This window comes from Sturnus vulgaris, chromosome 6 (assembly GCF_052056855.1).
Source record: "Sturnus vulgaris isolate bStuVul1 chromosome 6, bStuVul1.hap1, whole genome shotgun sequence".
Lineage (NCBI taxonomy): Eukaryota > Metazoa > Chordata > Aves > Passeriformes > Sturnidae > Sturnus > Sturnus vulgaris.
Window position 1 is genome coordinate 19127826 of NC_142248.1, and position 25739 is coordinate 19153564.

At 36.5% G+C, this 25739-nt stretch overlaps 1 protein-coding gene across 1 annotated transcript in view; it reads left to right on the plus strand.

The window, feature by feature from the left end:
• DPH6 (diphthamine biosynthesis 6) overlaps positions 1–25192 on the plus strand; it is a 188378-nt gene extending 163186 nt beyond the window's left edge. The window contains exon 15 of the mRNA XM_088167211.1: positions 24869–25192. Coding sequence (XP_088023337.1) covers positions 24869–24984 — 116 coding nt within the window. The 3' untranslated portion in view covers positions 24985–25192. The remainder of the gene's footprint in view (positions 1–24868) is intronic.
• The last annotated feature ends 547 nt before the right edge of the window (positions 25193–25739 follow it).

Below are 25739 nucleotides of genomic sequence, written 5' to 3' on the forward strand. Positions count from 1 at the left end.
GGGAAACAATAAAAATACTTAAACGAATTTTATCAGGCCTGAAGAACTAAGTATTAACTAATCAGAGGACTGTGATAACTACATTAAATCAGAAATGAGGATCAGAAAATAAAATTAAGTGTAAACATTTTTCATTGTCCACTCAAGCACAATTTCTGTATAAAAATATACATATATAATTTATATATAAACATTTTCTGTGTAATTAAAGTATTTTGAATAATTAATTATTATCAAAATTATCAGCTTCTGTGCCACAGTAATATGCATAAAATATTCTCCTTTTCTTGTCTAGAAACATAGTGGGGGAATTTCTGTGCTGCTCATGTCTGTATGATACTTTTTTTTTTTAATTTAGTGAATGCTGATGTTCAATTGCCTGGCTTGATGTGGAGATAGAATACACTTCTAGGTAGATAGATAAGAGTAGATGCTTGGGAGAAACTTGATTTAGACTGTATCATTTTCTTCCTTATAAAAACCTAAGATAACCTACAGGAAATTCTTCACTGTCAATAATCCAGGTTTTTTTTAACCTAAAGTTTCTCATCTACTTTTAGGTTCATTATGACACTATGGTAAAATAGCATTTACAGACCTAAAATGTACAAATTTAAGATATAGCTATTACTAAAGCTTAAATATTATTTAAAGCATGTTACTTGTAATTACTGATAGAAATGTAATTTTTAATAACTCTCTTGGAAAAAGTATATGAAGCCAGTTATTTTAAATGATGCCAAAGTTATTATATAGTACTCCATGTTGTTATCATTATATGAGTCAGTTTGATTTGTCCCAGCTTGGAATATTAGACTAGACATGAAGGGGTAGGAAATGTCTTACAAGTTAAAAAACTTATTTATTCATATATATATATATATGTATATCCTCTTGCTCTCTAGTCTTTTCCAAGAAAAGTTTCCCCTTGTCAGTCAGCTGATCCCAATATCATCTTAGCATAGAGAAGATATTTTAAAGTACAGACTTCACGCTGTTTTAACTATGGTTTTATGTAGGTAAATACAAGCCCTTTGTGGTTATATTTAGCTTAAGTAGTAAGCTTTTCTTTTTACCTTTGTATTGCTGAACTACTTAACATTTTCTGAGTTTTTCATGTGTTCATAATTTGCCTAAGCAGCCTGCAGTCACTTTCTTCCTGACGTTTTAAGAAATTTCAGGTGTTTTCTTCTAAGCTAGGATTCAGGCTCAGTGTTTTTAGAGACCATATTAAGTTTCTAGTATTATGAGGTATATCTATAAAAAGTTATACTTCAATTTTCATCCAAAATGTTATTTGCATCTGATTGCAACTCTGCAAACGTGTCTTGGCTTCTTCTTAGTTTTCAGAGTGCTGCATTGGAAGTGTTCTGTCTCTTCATAAAGTGGGAACAGCATGGCAGTAGCTGCTCAGGGCTCTCCAAACTCATTTTTCAATGCACCATTTGAAGAGACTATACCAAGACAGAGAAAACAAATTTTACCCTTAAACTGCTGATATTTACATCACAGACAGTATCTCATCTATTTTTCTGCCATATATTACTTCACAGGAAACTAATGAGAGATGTGTAATTTTTCTTGCAAAAGGTAAATTATATAGGAACTAAACAACCCTACTTGATTTTCATATAGCTGCAAGTTGAATTGCAATACAGGAAATTGGAGACAAGTACATTTTGCATCTTGAATGATCAGATTCAACACTAGAGCTCTTGATACAGTTCTCAGGGAACAACCCTTCTGCCAAATGCTCACCATCACAAAAAACCAGGCTCACAGACACACTATAATCCTTAACAAGTATTTTGTAAAACAACTGCTGGTGCTCCTGCAGCAATTGTTAGTTTCATTAGTTGTGTTAAATTTGCAAAGTGACAATTCCATGTTAGCCCATTTGATAAATAGCCTTTGACCAGATATGAATCTTTTATCTCCTCCTAAAGGCTAAACATTTCTGCATGTTTGGAATTAATTGCATTAACTTCATTAATCTTTTCATGATCTTAAAGCTCCTACGGGTGTTTAATCTGGTGTTTGAGGTGACTTTCTTGATCATCCCCAAGCTTCATCCTGCAGTTGTGAACTGGAGTTGACTAGTGCACTAGGTTGACTTAAAGCTGTTTGACTGTGATTGTTGTTGCTTGTCTTCTTTATGGATCACAGAGTTTATGTTAGATAAAACTCCTAAAAAGTCGAGTAATGAACAGGAAAGAAACAGAATTTGTCTAAAATTTGCTAAAACGTTTTATTGTCCCTAAAAGCATAATCATGACCTTCTGTTGAAGTGGATAGAATTTGCAGCCTCCAGGAACCTTTCACACAGATTTCATTGCAAGATTGAAGCTAAAATGAAAGGCCAGATAGTTCACAGCCAGATAGTTCTGCAGGCTGTGAACTGAAAAATTATAACTACTGGAGTAAGTTCAGACTGTTAGGAATTAAAGAAAGACTGTCAACATTCTCAGCGTTCTGTCCATGCAGAACTTGTTGAAAATTCATTAAATTCACCAGCATTAGTGTCATTTCCAGGGGAATATACAGCTTTCTGTAGCAAAGAATTACCTGGCAGCAGTGATTCCACTATTCTGACTTATTGCATTGTAGGTTTCCAGTTTTATTCCTCAGCTGTTTCCTTAGTAGTCATGTATTTACATACAAGTGTTTTTAATATATGAAACTATTACCAACCTAAAAGCTATTTTCTCTTTCTTACATATTCTCACGAAGAAACAGAAGGTTCTAAAATTACCAGTTATGTTTTTCATCTTGTGCCTTCAGAGGTTTTGTTGGAATTTTGTAAGCAGCAGAATTTTAGTGATGAAAAATTAAAAAAAATTCCTAGCTGTAGTACTTTTTATATTTTGATCTCAAGAGACCTTAGAAAGGAGTTTAGTTTCATCACCTGAATTTTACTGAGAAGTAACCTGGAGACAAGAGAAGGAGGTAATGACTTATTCACGTTTTCTCAGTAAGCCTGTGACAGAAATTGAACTTTTGTCTCCTGAATTCTAGCCAAATATTTTCTCAAGCCTACTCTCCTTCTGCACAGGAGCCCAGATTCCAAAATGCCAAAAGACATAGAAAGCAGACAATGTAAACAGGTGCAAATGAACATACAATTCATAAAATCCTGGCTCTACATAAGTTAGTGGCAAAACTTCCTTCAGCTTTTATGGAGTCAGAATTTTAATCACGTCAGACCCTCTTTTAAAGAAAATAATTCCGTATTTACACTAGTAGGCCTTTTCAGATCTAATTTTTTTTTCCATATACAGTTTGAGTTACCTTAGGTTCTCTAATTAAATTTGATACATAATTTGATGTCAGCTTATATTTCTGAAACAGACCTTAAGCCTATTCTTTGAATTCCTTTTGTTTTAAGGAAAAAATATGTGCTGCCTGTTCTGAAACACACTAAGCTTGGTTTTTATCGTCATCATTCTGACAAATCTGTTTTCTTGGCTTGGTTCCTTTATATTTTCATTATATACATATTATTTTATCTTTTGGTGACAAATTTCTTTGTTACTTATAGATACTGTTCAATTAAATATATTTTCATTTGTGCTGTGACCACAGAGTAGGATGAAGAGAGATGTACTATTGAGATTTTTAAGTTTGTTTTGGATTTAGAGCATACATGTTTGCTATAAAAAACTAATGATAGCGTTAAAGGTTACCACAAGTTCATTTCGCTCAGTAAGTAAGTAATTATTAGTAAGAACTTACTAATAATCTGTGAATTAGTAATGAAGAGTTTATATGAAGAACATGTTTTGCTCCAGACATTAAAGTTAGGGGTAGTGGCTATGGCTATTCAGTGTCTCTGATTTTATTTGTTGCTTTTTTAAATGCTTTCAAATAATAGTCTGTGGCAGTGGGTAATAAGAATGTGCTAAGACATAGAAAGCAAGAAAGTGACTTGGTATCAAAATTAAATAATTTTGAATTCAACAGGAAGGACTTGGTCTCTATGTAACCAGTGTCTTTCAAAGAGCATTAGAAAGAAAGTATTTTTCTTTTTCTTAATGTTAGAAAGGAATCTTACAAACAGCTGAAATCCATACAGTCATAAAATAATCTCATGCAATATATTGATGCTGATTTATATAAAGTTACCCTAGAGAGCAAATGTTTTCTTGAACAAATTATTTCTTGAAGACCATATTCCTTCCTTCTCCTTTTAAACTACTCACCACCTTCAGAGAATTCTGGCTAGTACCTTTCTTAATTAAGTGCTTCCAAAACTAATGTGGCTTATTATTCCTCACAGGAGAGCCTACTGTATTTGGAAAGAAATGGTGGCCAGGATCTAAGACAGGAAATGCTTATGAGAGATGAGAGAAATTCCACTGAACATTGCATCAAATTGAAAAGGGAAAGTCAGAACAGGAAAAATCTGATGCCTAATGGCCATTTTAAACTAGTAGTAGTTTCCTGAGAAGCTGCCTCCCTTTAAACTTTAGATATGAAAAGTATTGGTGAAAAAAAACCCTGTGCCGAATCACAATATCCTTTCCAATGGATCATCTGTAAAAATGTACTTCTGTAATTTTAGTAAACAAAAAAACAGCTGATACAGAAATTACACATATCAACTTGTCCTGCGAAAGTTAAATTATTACTGGTTCTGTGTGTTGTGCCATGGACTGCTCTGGGTATTTAATTTTTCTTCTGACAGCTTGGATTCAGAAGTGTGGTCTGTTTTTTAACAACGTTTGCTATAGAAAATATTTCATTCTACTGAGCTGACATACTGCTGAGCAGTTAAAGAGCCTAGCTTATACAATATGAGTAGAGCTGTGCTCAGTGTGGTAGATGCTGACTTGTCACATGGGAAAAGGAACTTCAATACCATGTAGGTGAAACTACAGATAAAGATATAGTCTACTCTTACTGAGTAAGAGTAAATCTTGCTTATTAGAATTGTTTTGATGGCTGTGATGAAGATTAAAAACAAAAATTAAGCTCTTTGGAAAATTCAGTGACTTTAGACCAGACTAGTCAATTGTTGCATATATAAGACTAATTTTGCAAGTAAATCAGCAATGTATGCACATGACCTGTAGTCAGATTCATGGAAGACTACCAGAAATGTGGAATTGCATAGGCTGTGTTCTAAGAATTCATAGTAACAGTGGTGTAACTGGAGGAGTATTATCAAAAGCCACTGATGTGATTGTATTGCATATATCTACATCTTGTTGTCAGAACTGATGTTAAAGTCATACTTCCTACTACAGGTGTGTCAAACATAGTATAGTTCAAACATATGCCAAACTATCTTTTTCTACATAGAGTACATTGTCTGATGTTTTTCCTTAATCTAACAGGCCAAAGTTATCAATGTGAACAGTGTGACAGTAACTGGCATTAGGTGAAGATATCATATAAATTTTATCAGTTCTTACCAGAAGAAAATTGGTTTTACAATGAGGGTGGTGAAACACTAGAACAGGTTGACTGGAGAGGGGGCAGATGCCCCATGTCTGAAAACATTCAAGGTCAGGTAGAACAGGGCTTTGAGCAATCTGATGTAGCTGAAGATCTCCCTGGAAAGATGGTCTAGATAACCCTTAAAGATCACTTCCAACTCAAACTATTCTTTGATTCTATGATAAAAATTAAAAAAACGCCTCTTGCTAAAAATACTTAATTTCTACCAAGTTCAATCCTAGTTGAGAAAGCATATAATTGTCAACATTCAGGAATCTTTTATTTCTGATAGTATTCTGTATTTATATAAGCAAGTAATAATTTCTTTTTTGTATTAATAACAAGCAATTAGTTAATATTGTGTCTTTATGCAAAATTTCATGGATTTCCTTTAACACTAATGATACCTTTCCTGGAGTTACCTTAAGGCAGTATAGCTTTGCTTTGCTATGCTCTAGCTGGCTGGCTTTATGTAGAAGAAATGTTCATTGATTTAAAAGGTAACAGAGAACTGTACAGGTTGAAAGACCTGATTCGAATTGATGGTTAATCGATTTTGAAACAAAATCAGAAGAAAAAACAAAGGCTACCAGCTGGGTGGTCCTATTTCAATCGCTTAACATAGGTGGCTATATGAGGTTAACTTTTATGTCCCACCAGCTAATAGAGTTGCTGCTTCTCGGTAATTACAGCTATGTCTGTGATGTGCCAGAAAACATTCCGAGTTGTCAGCATTCTCTGTACTGTCCTGTGCAGTGCTTTGTGCTGTCTGCAGGACAGTTATGGGCTGGACAAATTAGAGAGTCACTTAGGCCAAACTTTCATCTTTATTAGGTCTATTTGGTTTTTTCAGTGCTTCCTAAAACCTTTTCACGTGGTCTTGGGATCATGATGATGTCACTGAAATTACTAGTTTTACTGCTGATTTTGAATCTAGTCCAAACTATTTTGGACTTTAATCATGTTCCAAATTTAAAGTATTTTTTGCATTTCTTGTCTTGATTAGGGTTTTTTGCCAAAAACAGATTAACATGTTCAGCATTAAAATCAGCACCACAGAGTCCCATACCTATGGAGGACAGTATGTGTGAAAGAAGAGAGCTCTCTAAACTATGCAGGTCACAGTGATCCACCTGCAAGTGTCCCCAGTCCAGAGAGTCAGTAGTTTGCTGCATGAATGTCTTTTCTGTAGCACTCTTCTGCAACATCCCTGTAGGCTACAAGCCTGACCTCTGCAGTCACACTGCTCCTGTTTGTGCATTTAGCTATTTAAAACCCTTTAGCTGAAGCCCAGAATACAAGTGACAACCTCTTCCACCAAAATCCTTTCCCCACCTCCCAGCTCTGCAATGTCTAACAAGATTCTGTGCCAGCAATCCTATAAATGTAGGGAAATATATCACTGTAAGTTAGTGCCTCTTGCTTTCACCAAAGCAGACAAAAGTTTACTTGGTGACCCTTTATTAATAATTGCATTAGCTAGAGCAGAACCAATATATCAGTCTTACCTAAATTTGATTCTTTAGGGCTAAAAGTATGTGCATTTATCTTACCTAACAGTGTGTATATGAAGTGCTTGCTCCATAAAAAATTACTTTCTATGGTGCAACCACTTAACTACGTCAGCTACACATTGCCCACCAAATGTCACCACTAAGACTGCCAGTGATATGCATATCCTAGGGCAGATTTAAATAGCTTCCTTTATTTTAATTAACCTGTCAGAGAAAGCTTCTTCATTTCCAACACTTAAAATTAAGCTTGGCCTAAAGTCTAAATTTAGCCCTGCAGCCGTGATAGATTTGAAGACCAGTCCCTTTCACAAGGGTTTTGAAATGTTCTCACAGTTGCAAACATAAGATGAAATGCAAACTAAAAAGTATCAGATCTGACAAAGAAGCTTCCAGTTTATATTGTTGCTTTTCTGATTATAACTGCTTCTAGTCGATTTCCTTTAAAACATCTTTCAAGTGGCAAACTTCTGTATTCTGCATCTTTTCAAAATTAAACTCTCCTGAGCAATGGAAGTGACAAGGAAAAGTTTACTAGACTAAGAGATTGTCTCTAAATAAAGTATGTCTAAATCATTCTCCTGTTAGAACTGTGACATTTTAGCTTTATTGTCTTTTATGAACATCAGTTAAGTTTCCACTTGAAGCTGATGTTTTGAGACTGGAAAACCATTCCAGAAGAATTTCAAATAGGAAGGATGAGCTGACCATTTCATGTAAGGGACTGTGCAATGAAGTTACTTGCAGTAATAACTCATTTAACCAGAGGCCTATTTAAATTCCTTGTTGCTGTTACAAAAAAAGAGTGATGCAATGCACAGTTGCCTGGACAGCTCAGACAAGATCAATTTTGTCGAACTGCCTAAAAGAAGTTAACTGTTTTGCTTAACCTAATGACTTAGGTTCTTTGTGTTGGTTGACAGACACCTCCAAGGGACCCTTCAACATATTTTGAAGTGGGTTTAATAATATTTTGGAACAGAGGCTGTTTTTCATCAGATGTTTAGCTTTTAATCTGTTAAATTACATAAGAATAATTCCATCCTAAATTTAAAACAAAATCTGGTTCGGTGCAAACCACTGGTTTTGAATTTAAATTTTCCTATTTTAAAAAAGGTGTTTGCAACACTCATACTAATGACTACGACTTATACTAATGAATCACCTTAAATTATTTTAAAGTAGTCCTCATAGATGCAAACAAGTCAGAATTAAAACCCTAATTTTAAAACTGTGTCTTTCATTTCAATGGACCAATCATTTTGGCAGATCTGTGCTGAAACATAAAGGTGTCTCTATAGATACCAGCCCTTCTTACTGTTCCATGTCTGATTCTTTCAGAGAAAAGCCCAGCTAATGACTTTATTCTGCATCTCAAAGAGCCTAAGTGTTATGTTTCTCATCCAGCTGCCACATTTCCCAGCCATTCTGACTGCTTGACAAAATTTTGTAGAAGTTAAGAATACCCAGGTCCTAAAAACGTGGTAGCTGTATAAATTACATTAATTTTACACTTGACTTTTCTATAGTGTATCCTTTTATTTAGTAAGATAAAATAATATATTTCATTAAGGAGCTGCAGAATTCAAGGCTTGAGAATATATTAGGTTTTAACAGGCCTATACAATTGATTTGTAACTATTTAATAAAAAAAAAATTTCGTCTAATCACTTTTAGGACGAGTTATGTTCAGCCTGTAAACTCCTTATTATTCATATGCTAAGGAATGTGTCCAATGATTAAGACCCCGAGGATTTGATTGTAAAAATAATCTGCATTTCTAAAGCAAAAAATAAGCAGTGGGGTATTTAATTCTTAACAGGTATGTTGTGATGCACGTCAAAGCATCACTATTAGTTTTTAAAACCGTATCTGCTACTTGCTTGTCCATTGGTTGGTTCACTGTTATATCTGTACTGTACAGTCTTGATCTAATAATTGCTTATTATGCAGTTGTTTATCCGCTCATTTGAAGCATCCTGAAATTCAGTCTAGCTCAGCAAATTGCTGTGCTTAAGGCATTTTTACATTCTAGGAAATTATAATATCCCCAGAAGGCAAAGAATTAATAATAAAAATCCTCTTTTGTAAAAGATTATCATTGCAGAGCAAATGGAGCAGATCTTCCCTATCCTAGCACATTTAATATTCTCATTTTTTTCCATGAAAGTTTGATGGAAAGACTATGTGGGGATCACTGTTTTATTAACTTGTTAAGAGACAAATTTACTGAACCAATGCAGCATATTGATTTCAGTGTCTGCTATATGGAAAAGCAGCAATAGTAATGGATGACTTCTAGACATTTCCATATGGAAGTCAGACATTCTAAAGAATGTCTCATTCTTTAGACATTTTGTGATCTTGATTTGTCTGTTTAGGCTGGCACTAAGGAGTTAATGATTCAGATTACAGGGATGTTTTCTTGTTTATTACTTAGGAATTTTTTCTGCCTTCCAAATGATTTCTTCCTGGTATGCCCACCCTTATTGAATACTTCGCAAAGGATCCACAGTTTGTCTCATTCTATTGGAAACAGTATTTTTGTGAGTAGATTTCTGGTTTGATAGGCAATAAACAGAAATTAGAACACTACACGCAGCACATTTTTCATGAGTTCTCAGATACTATTCAACCAATTTAGCATGCATCCATTTCTGGATTGGGGAAGCTTAATCTAGTTCTTAAAATCCATCACATAATACAGATGACTTGATCTAATTTCCTTTAGAATTGCAAACATACATAGGTAAATATCGTTGCTAGTATATTTAAAGAGAAAGAAAACTGAAACAATCAAGTGAAACTGAGTTGCAATCCTCTAGATACTTTCCTTGAAGATTTTCAAGTTTACAATCATACCTGTCCTCCAGGTTTTATTTTTTGTTTTATATTTTGAGGAAAAAAAAAATCTTGCTGTTTAATCTAGGAGTTCAATGCTGATTTTATTTCCATTATTCATTTTCACATTGCACCATTCAAGCATCAAGCACAAACCAAAGATTTCAGAGTATGGAGACATCTGTATTTCTTGACCCTACAAAATGAGTGATTTCACGTAGGAAAGGGATGAAATCATAGCAGCACAATTAATAAATTAATGTTCCTATATCTGCGCTTTTGCCATATTTTTTCTACAAAAAGAAATGTTTGTAAAGTTTCTTTCTCAGCTGTCTATGTTGTATCTCTTAGAGGTCACATGCCTTTCTACTAAGAGATCTTAATCATCTAGACAGAGAGTCTTTTCATTAGCAACCTTAAGACTACACAGGTAAAGTGGTTTACAGGAATTAATTATGTATTTTTGGACCAAGCCACCAGAAATATCTTCTGGATGTTTTTATCAGGCCTTGCCTTAGAATCTGTACAACAGATAGTTTAAATTTTTATCCCAAGTTTAAAAAATATGAATAATTACAGAAATAGAAAGATGGAAATTGAAATAGAAATGCATATAGCATTTCCAAGTATGTAAAATTTACTTCTGACATAAATTCACTATTTATTATTTTTATCTAAGCTAGCAGCAAAAGGGTTTTAGAAGTAGCAGACTTACATGTTCTTGTAGATATAGAGGATATACAGTGACCTACTTTGTAGAGTTGGACAGAACTGTGTCTGTAAAAATATTTAAAGTGGGTTTCTAATGTAAAACATAATTTTAAAGAGTCTTATTGAAGCAGCATCTTTTACATAAGCTCTCAGATATACTAAAGCAGTAACAATTATTCATCAAGTGATCTCAAAGCATTTCACAAAGACAGGAAAGTCCTTTTTTTCTTCTACAAAATGGAAGGATGAAATCTGGAGTTTTATTTTACAAAGGATCAAGTATTTCAGTTGTTTAGAAACACAAAAATGAGACAGAAAGGTCTTTCCTTACACTTAAGGAGTGTGTCTATACACCAGTGAAGCTTTTGCAAAATTAAATAAAACACAGCTCTATACATTTTCATGAAGCCAAATAAATTGCTCAGGGTCTTCCAGCAACTCAGTGACAGAGCTGGCAATGGCATTCCTGCCTCTTGGATCTTTATACTGGGTCATTTCCCCTTGACCATCCCTTCATCAATTGACTGAAACGTGAACTCATTGTTTTACCTATATCAACATTGGAGTAATAGGCAAGAGCTGAGTGTGAAGAGGTGGTTCACCTGAGGAACTTTGACAGGATGTGCAGAATGCAAGTGAGCCAGAAGCACTTTATGACACATTCAGAACCTGAATTACAGTTTTAGTAATCATCAGCTCCCCTTCTTCCCTGTCATTTCTTTATTTAATATATTGCATGCAAGAGACTTACCGTGCAAGTTTTATAAGCTTGCAATAAAAATATAACAACTGTTGTATTAAATTATTTAAGTTGTAAACCATTGTAAAAAGCAGAAAAAGTTATATCGATGTGAAGACAGAAAAAATTATTGTGATGGAGTATAAAATATATTGTGCTGATTACTACAGAATTTTTGCCCAGTTTAGCATATTGTAAATCCTTGGTTGGCCTTAAGAATGAAACTGCATGTAGATTTTTGTAAAGAATCGTGGCAAGCAGTTTAAGAAAAATGAATCTAAAATCAGATTTATAATTGAGAAACAAATCATCAAAAATGTAACAGCAGACAAAAAATATGTAAGAGGTCAAAAAAAGAGAATTGTGGCAAAGCAAAGGATCAATGTATTTAAAACTTCCAGATTTCCCCTGAGGGAAAGCTAGAATTCTGAAGGAAATGGATAACCAACTTTTTATTTTATGCAAGGAGAGTAGTATTTTATTCTTCAGTGCTATACTTTACTAAAGAAATGTACCAATAACTTTGAATCTGGCTGTATTTATACTAGTATCATTTTAAAGTGCTAGAGTTACCAAAATTAGTAACTACAAAGGGAAACTAATATATTTAGAATGAAGTTCTGACTATAAATGATAAGAACTATTTAATTTTCTTTTATTCTATTTCTTTACTCCTGGTAAGTCAACAATGAAACTGACTGAATGATGATGATTAATAATAGTAGTAATCATCCTCCTCCTTTAGCACTTTCCTGTTTCACCTTTTGATCTTACCAGATTTTTTGGGACTTTTAATGACCCCAGGTATTCTTGGGGCAGGTTGCCAATGAGTTTTCTTTGCCCTGCATAATTATTTGGCAGAAATTTACTTAGGCAGAGCATATTTTGTTGTCTTTCTTTCCACCAAAATGGGCTTCCTGCAAAAGAGAAATGGAGGTGATGTCCTCATTCTAATGAATCTTCCTAACAGTGGTGTAGTTGAAGAAGTACCTCGCAAGAGAAGCATTTAAAAAGAAAAGCCAAGTCGTTCAGCTAATGTAGAGTAGAAAATACTGGCAAGACCACTCTAGTGGTGATGTTCCATGTATGACATTCCCTGAGAAATGAAGGCCTAGGACATAAAGTACCAGTGTTGAACCAAAGAGAGGGCTGTGTGGGCATCTTAGCTTTACTTTAAAACTGACATCTCTTCTTAAACAATTTATTTCTCTCTATCTGTACTGCAAAATTGTTAAAACCAGATCTCATGCTGTTTAAAGATCACATCTTTAAACAGAACAAAGCACAAAGATAAATTATGTTCTCACTATGCCTGAGAGGTTGGGCTTCTGTTGGTAGAAAAGATAAAGGTCACCCTTCCATCACTTGCACTTCATGTTTCTTAAAAGTGGTTAAAGCACCACGTACATTTTTCTCCTGTGCATTTTCAATTTCATTAATCCAGTATCTCTTTGAGCTAACGTAGTTCTTAACGGAAATGTAGCTTAAGGCTCCAGAAGCAGAAATTGCTGTCAAAAGAACCAGTGATCCAGCAGAGGAGCTGGCAGTGCTGCTGACTAACTGGTCACCTGTGGATCTTGGCCCACCTGGCAGGTCTAGGGACAGACCCACCTGGCTGAACCTGAAACCTCTAAGCAGCAGACCAGGTCTGGGCAGCTTTTCCATTTGCTGCTGGGCTATGCTGTGTACTTCACCAGTACACAAAATGTAGGAGTTACAGAAAGCACTGCAGTTTGTGTAATTCCAAAAGGCATTCTACAAAGGTTTTTGGGTTTGGTTTTTTTGTTTTTTTTTTAAACAGATGTTTGAGACCATGTATTTTGGTGAAGAAACAATCTTCCTTTTAAAAATTGATATATTTCTGTGATAATTTAACTTCATTGGAGACTATCCTGATACACTGTGGTATAAAGTATATAGCAATGTTCAGTAAGAAATCATAATACAGTTAGATATATAGCCTTATGACAGATACAATAGAATATTTTGACATAAAGTCCACAGGTAACTTTCAAATGACCTGTAAACAACCCCATCTATTGATAGTGAAAGAAGAGCAGAGGTCTCCAAGCAGTGAAGTTGTTTAACAGAGCAGGTGGAATGTGTGCAGCACTGCACTTCTGAGACTGTGATTTTAATTTCCAGAGATCCAAGAGCAGCCCAAGTAAAAGGATGATTCAGTTCTTTGCCACTGTAATGTTGTTTGTAAGTGTCCTCACTGTGGTATGTTCTCAAGAGAAGGGGTGTATGCTGGGTCAGCATTTGGGGTCAGTTGCTGGCTTTTCTACAAATTACTTCAACAAATCATGTAATTCTTCCACTGTTTTCTATGGCTCAGTCTCCTACCTGTCCTATGTTCCTTTTTCAGCTCTCAGGTTTTTTGTGTTAATGGTAAACTCTTGGTGGTAGATTTTGTCTGTTATTTAGTGTTTATTTAGTGCCAGATAAAATGACATGTAAGTCTTGCTGAAGGCTTTTGTACATTACGCTATTAATAACTTCGAGTTAGAGCAAAAATGACTTGCAGCCCAGATCGCTATGTGGCCGAGTTACAGACCCTTTTTCTTTCATTTTGCTGTTGGCTGACACAGCTGAATGACTCTCCCAAGCCCCCTGTTCCCAATTCCATAACAAACTATGAGCTCATATTACACAGGAAGCACTAGCACTGAGATTTATTTCTCATCCTTGGAGGCCATGAGAAGGAACATAAGACTTTTATCTCTCTCTCTTTTTGTTACTTGGCTATAGGGAGTCAGAGGGTACTGATATCTTGGGTCAGTGCCATACAGGATAAAAATCCAATTAATGTAAATCTGTCATATCAAGGGGAAGTAAGCAGTGTGGCTATCAAGAGCCCACAAATTTCTGGGTGGATCATCAGCAACGTCTGGCAGCACAGTTTCCCCATTAAAACAGAAGCTAGGTTTTGTTCCACCTCTAAATACTGGTCTACCCTTTTTTTAAACCTGCTCTGGCTAATTTTACATAAGTTATCAGTTGCAGCAGTAGTGAAATTGTAGTTATTTGTTGACTCACTCAGCACAAAAGGCAGTGAATGCCATGACCACTCTGTTACATCTTCCAGGCAGCTTTGATTAAACTGCTGTGAAGCCAGACCTGGATCAATATGAATGATCTTCATCGACCTAATAATGTATTTAACATGTTCAGTGCACTTTTATCTGTTTCTGTTAGAATACACTGTTTGCATTAGTGCAGGAGACTGATTTAAATCTTCAGAGTTCTTTATAATGGTAAACATTAGAAATAACCTCATTAGTTTGCAATGGTACTATATAAAAATATATAATCTACCATGCAATCTCCTCAGCAGGTGTAAATTAGCATTGCTACCATTTAAAGTTGTTGAGAATCTGCCTAGAAACTGAAAACAATTATTCTATCAGTATTATTTTAAATGATCGCAGCTTAACTTGACATAAAGCAAGTACAACATGATCTTCTCTGTATCCAATTGAAAGATACTTACCACAACATCTTTTAGAAAGCTGTTCCATTATTTGTAGACTAAATTCTCCTACCAGCAGATGTATGTGATGTCCTCTAGCTGTATAAACATCTCTTTGTGGTCCAGCCTTTTAGCTGGATGCACTGTGTCCAGTCAGGTATTTCTTTAACCCACTGACTTTGAAGACTGTTTAGCAGACTTCAGTAAACGAACAAATGTGGAAGCTGTACCAAACATATCACTTGGGGATGTCAAAGCACTTAACAAACATTGTTACAACTTAGTCCATGTGTAACCACTGAAGGACATATTTGCTTCAGTATGTCTCATGACAGCTTCTTAAAAAATATACTTAAGTGAATTTAACACTTGTGAAAGGTGCCAGATTGACAGGCCCTAGAGATAAAAGTTCTTGCATTACCAGCAGGCACAGCCGGGCTTCCCACACACACTGCCCCACCAGTGTCCCCAACCCTACCTGAAGGGCACAGCAACCAACTGTCCTACAGCTTGCAAATCTGCCCATCTCATGCTCCTGGACTGTGGGCCAAGAGTCAGTAGCTGTAATTTGACCCAAGGGTGATAAACCAAGTTCCATAATTACTGCACAGGTGCTGTTGCAGTTGATCATTTTCACACCAAGTTTTCAACTAATCTGGAGAAAAAAAAATAGAAGTACATGTTTATCTGATTTAGAGTACAACAAAAACATGTGTGTGAGCCTCTAGTGAATCCTGTGGTTCTATCTGCCCACACAGGCACATTCAGGTGAGGCTATATGAGTGAACAAGTACATACACAGACTGAGAAGCACATTCTTAAATGCCTCCTGAAAAATGGGTCCTCACTGCTTCCTATGTTTGTAATAATCTGTCTCCATTCATAACTCATCCCTGCTTGGTGTCATTACAGCCCATCCTCCCCAGAGATTCTGGACACAGCTGGCATACAAATTCAATAAACATCCACCCCATGAAGAGATTGGATCGTTACAGGGTTGAAGGATAGCACACAGGGAAAACAGGCTTGTGATCTTTGCACTGTGTCATGCTTTTAGAAAAAGCTCAAGTTCTTCTCTGAGTGATTGTACTTGGAAAGTTCAGTCCTCTGTTCTCTCTGAAATTTTATTTAGACCTCACTGTGAGTATTGGAAGGGCATGCTTAAGTGTTTCTTTATTTAGTACAGAAAGCCAATGACATTTTAAACAAAAGTGCACATTTATAACCTTGTATAGGCCGATTCTCAGTCTGTATATAGGACATGACTAAAAACAGAACCCTGGAAAACACACAGCAATGAGTTTTCATGTTCTACTATTTTCTAAGCTGTAGCCAGCAGCTTGAAAGAATTATTATGGAAGCCAAATCTTAATTCTTTCTGTTGAGAAACAGCCCTAACTAATATACAGAAGACCTCAGCAATATTTTTTTATCTTAAAAAGAGTCACATTTATTTCTGCAACTTGCCATTGATGTGCATGCTAACTTACCCAACTGGACTGGTACTGTGTGCACTTTGGAAGGTAACTACTAAAGCTGGGTGGCTTATAGCTGTTTTAGGGATGGCATTTGGGTCTGAAATTGTAATTGTTGCAAATATTTATATATTTTATGATTTTCATTGCCTTATTTCCTTTTCTTCTCAGCATTTCTGGTGTATCTGTCACACTGTACAACTTTAGGAAGCATCCCTACAAGCCTAGGTCCATACTGCATCTAAGATGAAGTTTAGGTTTCGAAATTTGGGAGGAAGTTCACAAGAGAATGTATACTTGGAAAAGGATGTTTTAAGAACTCTGCTTGAATATATTGCCTCACCCAGCCTCAATTTTCCTGTGTAGACTGTCTACTATAAAAAAAAGACTATTTTAGGTCTTCTTCTCTTTCACAGGTTTGTTCTCTTTAGTACTCTTAGTTTCATGTTTTATTCAACCTAGCTTCATATACTCCATGTACCAAAGTCAGTTTTGTGTTTGGACTGGTTTTGGGTTGTTTTGGTTTTTTTGTCTGCTTGTATCTGTATAGTACCCCAATGGCATTTTCTTTCCATTCATTTTATCCAGTAGCTCCTAATTTTACCTATATCATGTTATAAATTTCATTTCCACCTACTACGTTTTACCTGACAGTACTATTAAGCCTTTCTTCATCAACTACCTTTTTAATATTTTTGACCTAGTAGCTGGCCTTTTGCTTTCAGAAAGACAAAAGGCTTTTTTTCTTGTCTGCTAATGAGAGAGGAGGGCAACACCAGCGACCTTCTCATACAGAATGACAATGCTCCACTCCCAGAAAGATGCAGAGGAAGAGAAAAAGATGTTTACGAGTTTTTTCTAAGATGCAGAGTATACTTGGACACTACTGAAAACACTATTTAGAAGCAAAGGCTTCCTAAAGTTTACCTACCCCCTTCTGAAGCTCTTTCTCAGCTCATTAGTTGAGAAGTCTTTATAGATGTTTAATATTGCTTTAATTTTGATTTTAAAAAGCTAGAAACTAGAATTCCTTATTAGGGAATGATAGGAGATAGGTTCTTTCAGGACTGAGTTAAACAGAAGCCTTCAGAAGAATAGAAAGGGGTTGGTTCATTCCCATCTTCATGTAAATTGAATTACAGGGTTTAGTAAGTGAAACAGATCATAAGATAAACCCCGCAGAGGCCAGGAAGCACTAATTAACACCCACAGTGACTAACTTTTCTGAAATTGGTCTTTAATCAAACTTTGCTCTGAAAACAAAACAAGATATTGTGGCAGCTTGATAAAAGAGATGCATCACCAAGGCTGACAGGCCCACAATCAAACCAATACTAAAAATAACTGTTTTGTCTACTAATTTTCTTTCAGATGCTAAAAAAATGCATGAGCCACAATCTAAAAAGACTTATGTAGTTACTCAGCCAGGTGACTCAGCTCTAGAAAAGTGATGGTCCTGTGAATGGTAATGTCATCCCTGATTATGAGTGAGCCCTTTTTCTTTCCCACACCCTTCTGTTGACACAGAGGAACAGCAGAGAGGATTGTGAGGCTGGGAGAGGACGAGGCTCTGGATTCCTTCAGTTGACCATTTTACACCGGCTGTACTTCTCTTGCTGCTGGTGGTGCAGAGTTCAGGCATCCTGACTTACTAGTGTGGATTAAGATAAGCCAATCACTCATTTTTCTTGTATCTCACATGAACAGTAAAGTCCATGACTGCTGCCTTTTGCAACTTCTCACTAAATCTGAGAGCAGGAGTTATCAGTATGGCAAGCAGGGGAACACAGCTCATTTTTCTCATTTCTTTTCATCTGCTCAGCTGTAGGAAGAGTTGCTACAACTCCTGTGGGTACCCATCAAGCCTAGAGCAACTTTCATTATGTTTTCACTGTAGCCTGCTCAAAAACATTGCTAGAACTTTTAGGTTTGGGATAGATTCTAAAGGGACAGGAAGTCCACTGCACAAACAGGACAAGCAGTAAAATATAACAGAGCACTAGTATTCTCTTTATAGCAGATTTTCCTCTTGGCACAAAGAGACACAGACCTGTCGAAGCAGGTCCATAGGAGGGCCACAAAATGGTCTGAGGAGTGGAACATCTCCTGTGAGGAAACAACTGACATAGTTGGGGTTATTTAGCTTGGAGAAGCTCTTGACAGATTGTTTATTGGCCTTTCAATATGTACAGGGAGTTTATTAGAAAGATAGGAGAGACTTTTTAATAGGGCTTGTAGTGATAGTGTACCCCTTATCCAAGGGGAAATGGTTTTAAACTAAAATAGGGTAGATTCAGACTAGATACAAGGAAGAAATTTTTTTACAATGAGGGTAGTGAAATACTGGAACAAGTTGCCCAGAGAGGTGATTGATGTCTCATCTCTGGAAACTTTTCAGGTCAGGTTGAATGAGGCTCTGAACCACCTGGTCTGGTTGAAGATGCCTCTGCTAATTTCAGGGAAGGGGAGTTGACTAGATGAGCTTTTAAAGTTCCCTATTTAATGATTCCATGATTTCTCCTGGTGAATGCTCTGCTGGGTGAAGTGTTGCCCTCTTTCTACATCCAAAGTGACAGAGTCCTATCAGTCTGGATCCAAATTACCATACCCTTCACAAAAGTGGTTGCAGTCACTTAAAATGGTACTCCAGTATTAGGAACAAGCTGAAAGAGGATGGCTAACATTAGCCCTAGTGCTTCCATTACAGGCTGTATTTTCGTCTGCTACGTGGTTAGTTGAAAAAGGTATTTTCATTGTTACTAATTGTTACATTGTTACAGCTAAAACTAGTTTAGTGTGAGGTGAAAGAAGTCTGTCAGTGTAGATGGGTCCATGTGAGGAATTCTTGGAGATAGGTTTTCATGAAAGAATTCTTTGCAAATACAGATGTGCAGATCTGGTTGCTTTGGCAACTGACCAGGCATATTCCCTCTGTAATTTCTTTTTCTTTTTAATTTTATGGTATGTATATTTACAAATAGGTCTGAAATGGTAAATCTGGGGGGGGGGGGTTTGAAGTCTAAATTATATCAGTTACATTTTTGTTAACAAATGTTATTGTGTATTTCACCATTAAACAGGAAAGCTCATTCATCAATTGTTGTCATTGAAAGAAGGGAGAGAAATGTAGATACAGTTTAAAAAATCTCAACCACAAAGATTATGTTATGAAAGTTATGTAGCAAAGAATGCAAGTTGTTTTATAGTCACAGTTCCAAGGACTGACATAGGAAATCACAGGTTTAAAGGGGTTTCATAGCCTTATCCAAACTCCTACTGGTCATTTGTCTCATATATCATGGCTATACATATTTCCCCTTCAAGGCAACTGCTTAACTTATTCAGATAAATATCCTAGGCCAGAGTGACTGAAGTGCATCATCAGTATTCCCTGAAGGAGCTTACACCAGTTTTGAAAAACCAGTCCCTTAAAAGTACAATGACCAACATGAAATAATGTCATCAACAATAGTAACAAAAAGCATAAGGCACCACATGAAAAGCCAAGTATTGGACTGTGAAAAATATCATATTGTGATTTAAAATCCTTACAGCTGAAAAAAAAAAAAAAAACAAACAACAACAACAAAAAAAAAAACAGCACAAAATTGTGTTTTGCCAAGTGACTCCCTCTTATATTCCAACAGTATATTCTTGTTTACTGGGTTTGATTTTATTTTGGATAGAAAGGCATTAATTGCAATGATGCAAATGATGCAGGTTTTTTTCCCAAATCTTATATTCCATTACATCATTTTGTATTAAGAAAAAGATGTGAAAAACTCTGGAGTGTAATAACAGACAATATGTTAAAGCACAGTTTCTGTTCTTGCTGTGGTTGTACACCACAGAGACAGTCAGCTGGATGTTTAAGAAAGGGAGAGGCATCTCCAGTTCCTCGGGTTTCACCTTTTCATTGCTCTGCCTGATCATTTAAGGCAGAGGCTTGTTCCAGACAGCTTTAATTAAACTATGCTGTGAAACTGTATATAGATCAATGGAAATGATCCATAACAAGCTAATCATGTATTTAACAGTGTTCAGTCCAGTTCAATCACCTTCTAACATTTCTGTGGCTTTACATTCATGTGGCAAAGCCCTGAATGTGTATATGTATTTTTAATCCATCTCATTAGTGACCATATGCTTTGGCTTCAAGGGAGACAAGAACTGTCTGCAATCTGCCAGGGATTTAGGGACATCAATAATTTGTGAATAGTCATGTTGGTACTGGTCGAAGGGTTAAGTGTTCTGCACACCAGGGGCAGATCTTTTGGGACTGGAACTCTTAGTCAACTGTTAGGAACCTGATCCCCTCTGATGCATCTTTTCAAAGTACATGCTGCATGTCAAATCTCCACAGCAGAAGCAATGGAGCTTTATTAGCTCAGGGATTTAAAAACCTGCTCTAAGCAATGTAACAGTATCTTTTGGTTAAAAAGTGAAGGAAATACAGTAGTAATATGAAAGTGATTTTTTTATGTACTAGGCTAAATGTGATCTTCCTTCTTGCTACCATTTTCCTTTTTGCTGCCATTTTCCTTCTTCATACGAGCTATTAGAGTACTACTCCCCTGCAGATATACAGTGAAACAAGAGTATGGCAACAATAACAGGGACCTGAATTTGAAATTGTGGATTTTGTGGCCTCACCTGATACTGCCTAAATCCCGCTGAGGCCAGTGACAGCAAAGATGTAAAAATCACCTCCTAGTCTTTTGGAATGACCCTTTAGGAGTCATTTCAAAGCACTGGTTTTTTTACCTAGTACGAAAATCACCTTTAAAAACAACAGCTTAGACTCTTAGTTTGTTCAATGTTATATGGAAGGGCTGCTAAGTCAGTATGAGAGATCATCAAATTATTGATTTCAGTATCCTGTCTTCACAAAACAATGGCAGAAATAAATGGTAATGCCAGAAGACACTGAATAAATTCTTTCATTTTTAAGTTTTAGTTATGTCCCTATTACTCAGCTGTATCCAGGGAAAAAAAATGCATAGCAGTGTAGGAAGACACTTCATATGGAATCTGCTCCCTGAATTTCTATGGGTCATCTGGGAGCAGAGGGATCCATCTTGCAGGATGAAGTTCATTTGCTTTGAACAAATTCCATGTACTTAAAATCATAAAATCATAGGATGGTTTGGCTGGAAGGGACCTTAATGATCATCCAGTTCCAAACTCCCTGCGTTGGGCAGGGACGTTTCACTAGACCAGATTGCCCTGAGCTCCATCCAACCAGCCAGGAACACTTCCAGGGCTGGGGCACCCACAATTTCTCTGGGCAACCAGTTCCAGTGCCTCACCACAAACAGTAAAGAATTTTCTCCTAAAATCTAATCTAAACCTACTCCTTTTCAGTTTGAAGCCATTTCCCCCTAGTACTATCACTACAGTCCCTCTCCATCTTTTTGGTAGGAGTACTGGAAGTCCATAATAAGGTCACACTGAAGCTTTTCTTCTTTTCTCACAGAAGAGGTGTTCCATCCCTCTGATCATCTTGGTGGGCTCCTCTGGAGTGTCTCCAGCAGGTCGCTGTCCTTGCTGTGCTGGCACCCCAGAGCTGGTGCAGCCCTGCAGGTGGGGTCTGACAGAGCAGAGCAGAGGGGCAGAATCCCCTCCCTGGCCCTGCTGCCCACGCTGCTTTGGATGCAGCCCAGGACACCCTTGGCTCTCTGGGCTGGGAGTGCCCATGGCTGGGTCATGTCCAGCCTCTCCTCCAGCAGCACCCCCAGGTCCTTCTGGGCAGGGCTGCTCTCATCTGTCCATCCCCAGCCTGGGCTGATACCGGGGGTTGCTCTGACCCAGGTGCAGCACCAGCACTTGGCTGTGTTAAACTTCATGAGATTCCCATGGACCCACCTTGAGCTGTGTTGTAATGGAAACAAGGACACAGATTTCAGGCAGCATGGTGTCTTCCAGCTCTTCCTGTTTACATGCAGCATGCATTGGTGTAAAGGCACCTCAGCTGGGCTGTTGGCTGGGTAAGCTTCATAGAGGAGTACCCCTTAATTTCTTTGAGATATTTCCTTCGTGTTTCCCTGTTGACTTCTGCTACCTCAGGAGTCCCTGGCTGGTCTCCATAAAACTGTAAGTGTGCTGCAATGTGGCCAGCATAATTAGTGTGGACTCTCACAGTAAATGAAAACATCCACAATGCACACCACTTGTTTGCTGCTTGATAATCAGCTGGTTTTGCTTGTACTTAAACATTCTGTATCAAGGCAGTTTAAATAACTGTAAGACTGACATTAGTCATCTATAGCCTCTATTAAACCTCCAGGAAACACACTCACTGTAAGCCTTTGTCCTTTACTTGTTTTAGCTTTTAAAATCAACTTTTATAAGTACGGTGCACAACCAAGCAAGCATTCCCATACATGATATAAAAGGAACGACATTTTTGGAAATATTTGTATTCAAACAAAGAGTTACATATTCAGAAAACACTCATGGCCAAGGCTCTTATTTATCTAAAAGCATATTTTGAGTGAGTAAAAAGATATAAATAGTATACATATGATTCCCCATAATTAAAAATATACAATTAGTACTGAAAGATTTAGAGTAACTTATTATAGCAGGTAAAATACATAGCTGTCAATTTTTTTAGTTTGCTGTAATTGCATAGGTTGCCACAGAATTACTAATTGTGCATTGTCTTCCATGAGACAATTTTACTGTTTTAGAAAATCCAGTCTCTGCTTCTTAGGGGAAGTTTGCATGAGCAGACTTTAATCCATAATTTTTAAGTGTATAAATATGCACATCTAAGCTGCGCTGCTTCCATATCAAACAATTTTATTTGTAAATACAGTAAAATATGTAGAGGCATATGTCCCAGATTTTTATCCACATTTCATTTATGCATGCAGGCACTGGCAATAGAAAAGGTACTGGTCATTAGGAGAGGTGGCTCTTCCTGGTTGGCAAGAAAGTCCACTGGAGCACATTCAAATGTAAATATTTAAGGCTATTTTGGCCACAAACCCACCAAAGAATGGAGTTCTATTTGCAGATAGACTCACTTTAAAATTCTCCCTTTAAATTGAAAACCTGCACTTGTATTGGTAGCTTTTAGCACTAATTTGCAGCTTTTAAGCCTATGCATAAAACATTGAAGTCTAAAATTGTATTTTCACAATTTTAATTAATGAAAAAAAGGAAATGAAGTTTTAATAGGGTGGAATCAATGATTTTGAGGTGGCTTGTCTTCACCTGTTCCACTTAATGCCTTCTGAGTCAGCATAGCCATAAAGTTTTCTGAAGTCAAATTTTTCAAGAAAAATGCTAGTTGATAGTTAATTACTGGGTCACTGCTGAATATCTCCAATACAGAGAATGAGTTCCTTTTTACACACCAGATGAAGAAGTCCTTTGACCTTTGAGATGACTGTTGATCTTTGGCTCACCCTTGTCCATCTTCACCTCCAAAGTCAATGATGCTAATATGAAAGGAAGCCAGCAGAATTTCAGAGCACTGGTACTGTCTTTGCAATATTTTGTAGTCAGCATTGCCATTATTACATTAATTTATGCTACTGCTGCCAGATAAAAAGAGGAGTTTTGGCTTCAGTGAATACAATTGCAAAATTCCTGTTTTATCCTGGATGAGGTAACACTTTGACTGAACTGCCTATTCGCAGTTTCACAGGCAGTGACGCCAAAAAAAAAGCTCTGACAGTCTGCAAGTTCTGCCCTCTTTACACCCTTTCTAGCCAAGATTGCTTAGTGTTATAAAGAATTGCCATAATCCCAGAAGTTGATGACAGAAATAAGTTATTGAAACAAGAACCTTTGCAGGCTATACCTTATCATTAGGAAATGTGGGTCATTCAGCAGGTTTGCAGTAGTTTTCCTTAGGGTTCTGTGCAGCTTGATTTCAAGCATGTTCACTAAGGCTGAGCACGACCAAGAATGTCTTGATGCCAAGTTTAACTTTTCCATTCTTTACTTTTCTTCTGTATTCGAATTAGATCTTCTCAATCATTAATTCTGTTCCCATAGTGGACTTCTAAATTTGCAAACTTCTTGCACACATACCAGTCCCTTTAGAGCTTCTCTTAGCCAGATTCTGTATTTTTAGCAGTTTGAATCTTACTGTAATTCCAGATATTCAGCCATATATGTTACCATTCCTGGACTTCCTCCATCACGTGTTCAAGATGTCATGCATTCATTGATTACAAGTTGAAATTAAGTTCATAATGCTTTTAAAAATGGCCCACTTTAGCTTCTCTTTTGATTGATGCCCCACAATGGGACTTTGAGAGAAGAGTTCCATTCACAGACAACTATGTGCTGATCATCCAAATATCAAAAATAACAAAAAACTGAATTTCAGCTGGCCTTTTGGTATTTTTACTACCTGCTCTAGTTCAATTCTCTGTGTCTGTAATCAACAGACCACTCACTCACTCAAGGTTGAGAAATAGCATTTATCTGTTTTGCTAAATTCTAGCACTAGGCAACAAAATTAAACTTAATCTCAAATTAGTCAAAAAGGAGGTGGGAGATTTTCCTTCTATATGAAGTGAAAATTTAAGAGTTGCATTTCACTTCCTTTTGTTAATTGCTACTCCACAATAATTTTCAGAGAAGTATTTAAAAATCCTTCTTAAGAGATAGGATACAATAAGACAAGGAGGATTCATTAGTTGTTTTGTTTCTCTTTTAGGACTGCAAGAATACCTTGAAAAATATTTGGAAGAGAAGACTCCAGCTCTGATTTTAGTACCTGTGGTGGATTTACCCGACAAAGATGTTATTCATATAATATGCTGGCTAAGCTAGCAGTTTAAGGGAGATGAGTTGATGTCAAAGCACATACACATTCCATCCAGGAGAAAACAAAGAAAAGAGTTGATACTAACTCCGTTGGATACGTTCATGGAGCAATATTGTTTGATTTAAATAAAGTTGTATTACCTTGTTAATGATGCCTCATGATATGTAACAGAGTCAGGTTTGTATGAAAAATAAAGTTTTCTTTTAAAAATAATGTACTTTTTTCTGATTTGTTTTTAGATGTTTGCAGGTTATAGCAGGTGACTTTGGAGAGATGCAGTTGGTCTGATCACATTGGTTATTTGTTTAATATATTTAGGTGTGGTTGCAATATATCAATTATAACTTTAGATCATTTGGATGGAGGTGAAACTAGATTACCTCCAATACTGTTTTAAGGACTGGATTCCCTTCAATTCTACGCTGAATTTACTCACTTCGGGCCAACTCAGAATTTTTCAGAGTAGTATTTAGGATGCACATTTTCCTGAAACAAACAATGGAAATTATGGCCAGATAGCAGGATTTGCCATCTTGCTTTCTAATCCAGGGGTATTTTTGTGTTTTGTATCTGGAAGACAGCTGTTATTAAAGAGCTACCAACATTCAGGTAACTACCAGCTACCAGTATTCACAGCTATCATAGACCCCGAGCTTCAGTTTTCTCCAGAAAATGAACAGGAGTTTTATCACTGCTTTCACTAAAACAAGCTCGGACACACAGGTGAAGCTCCTGTCAATTTCATTACCACTGATATTTT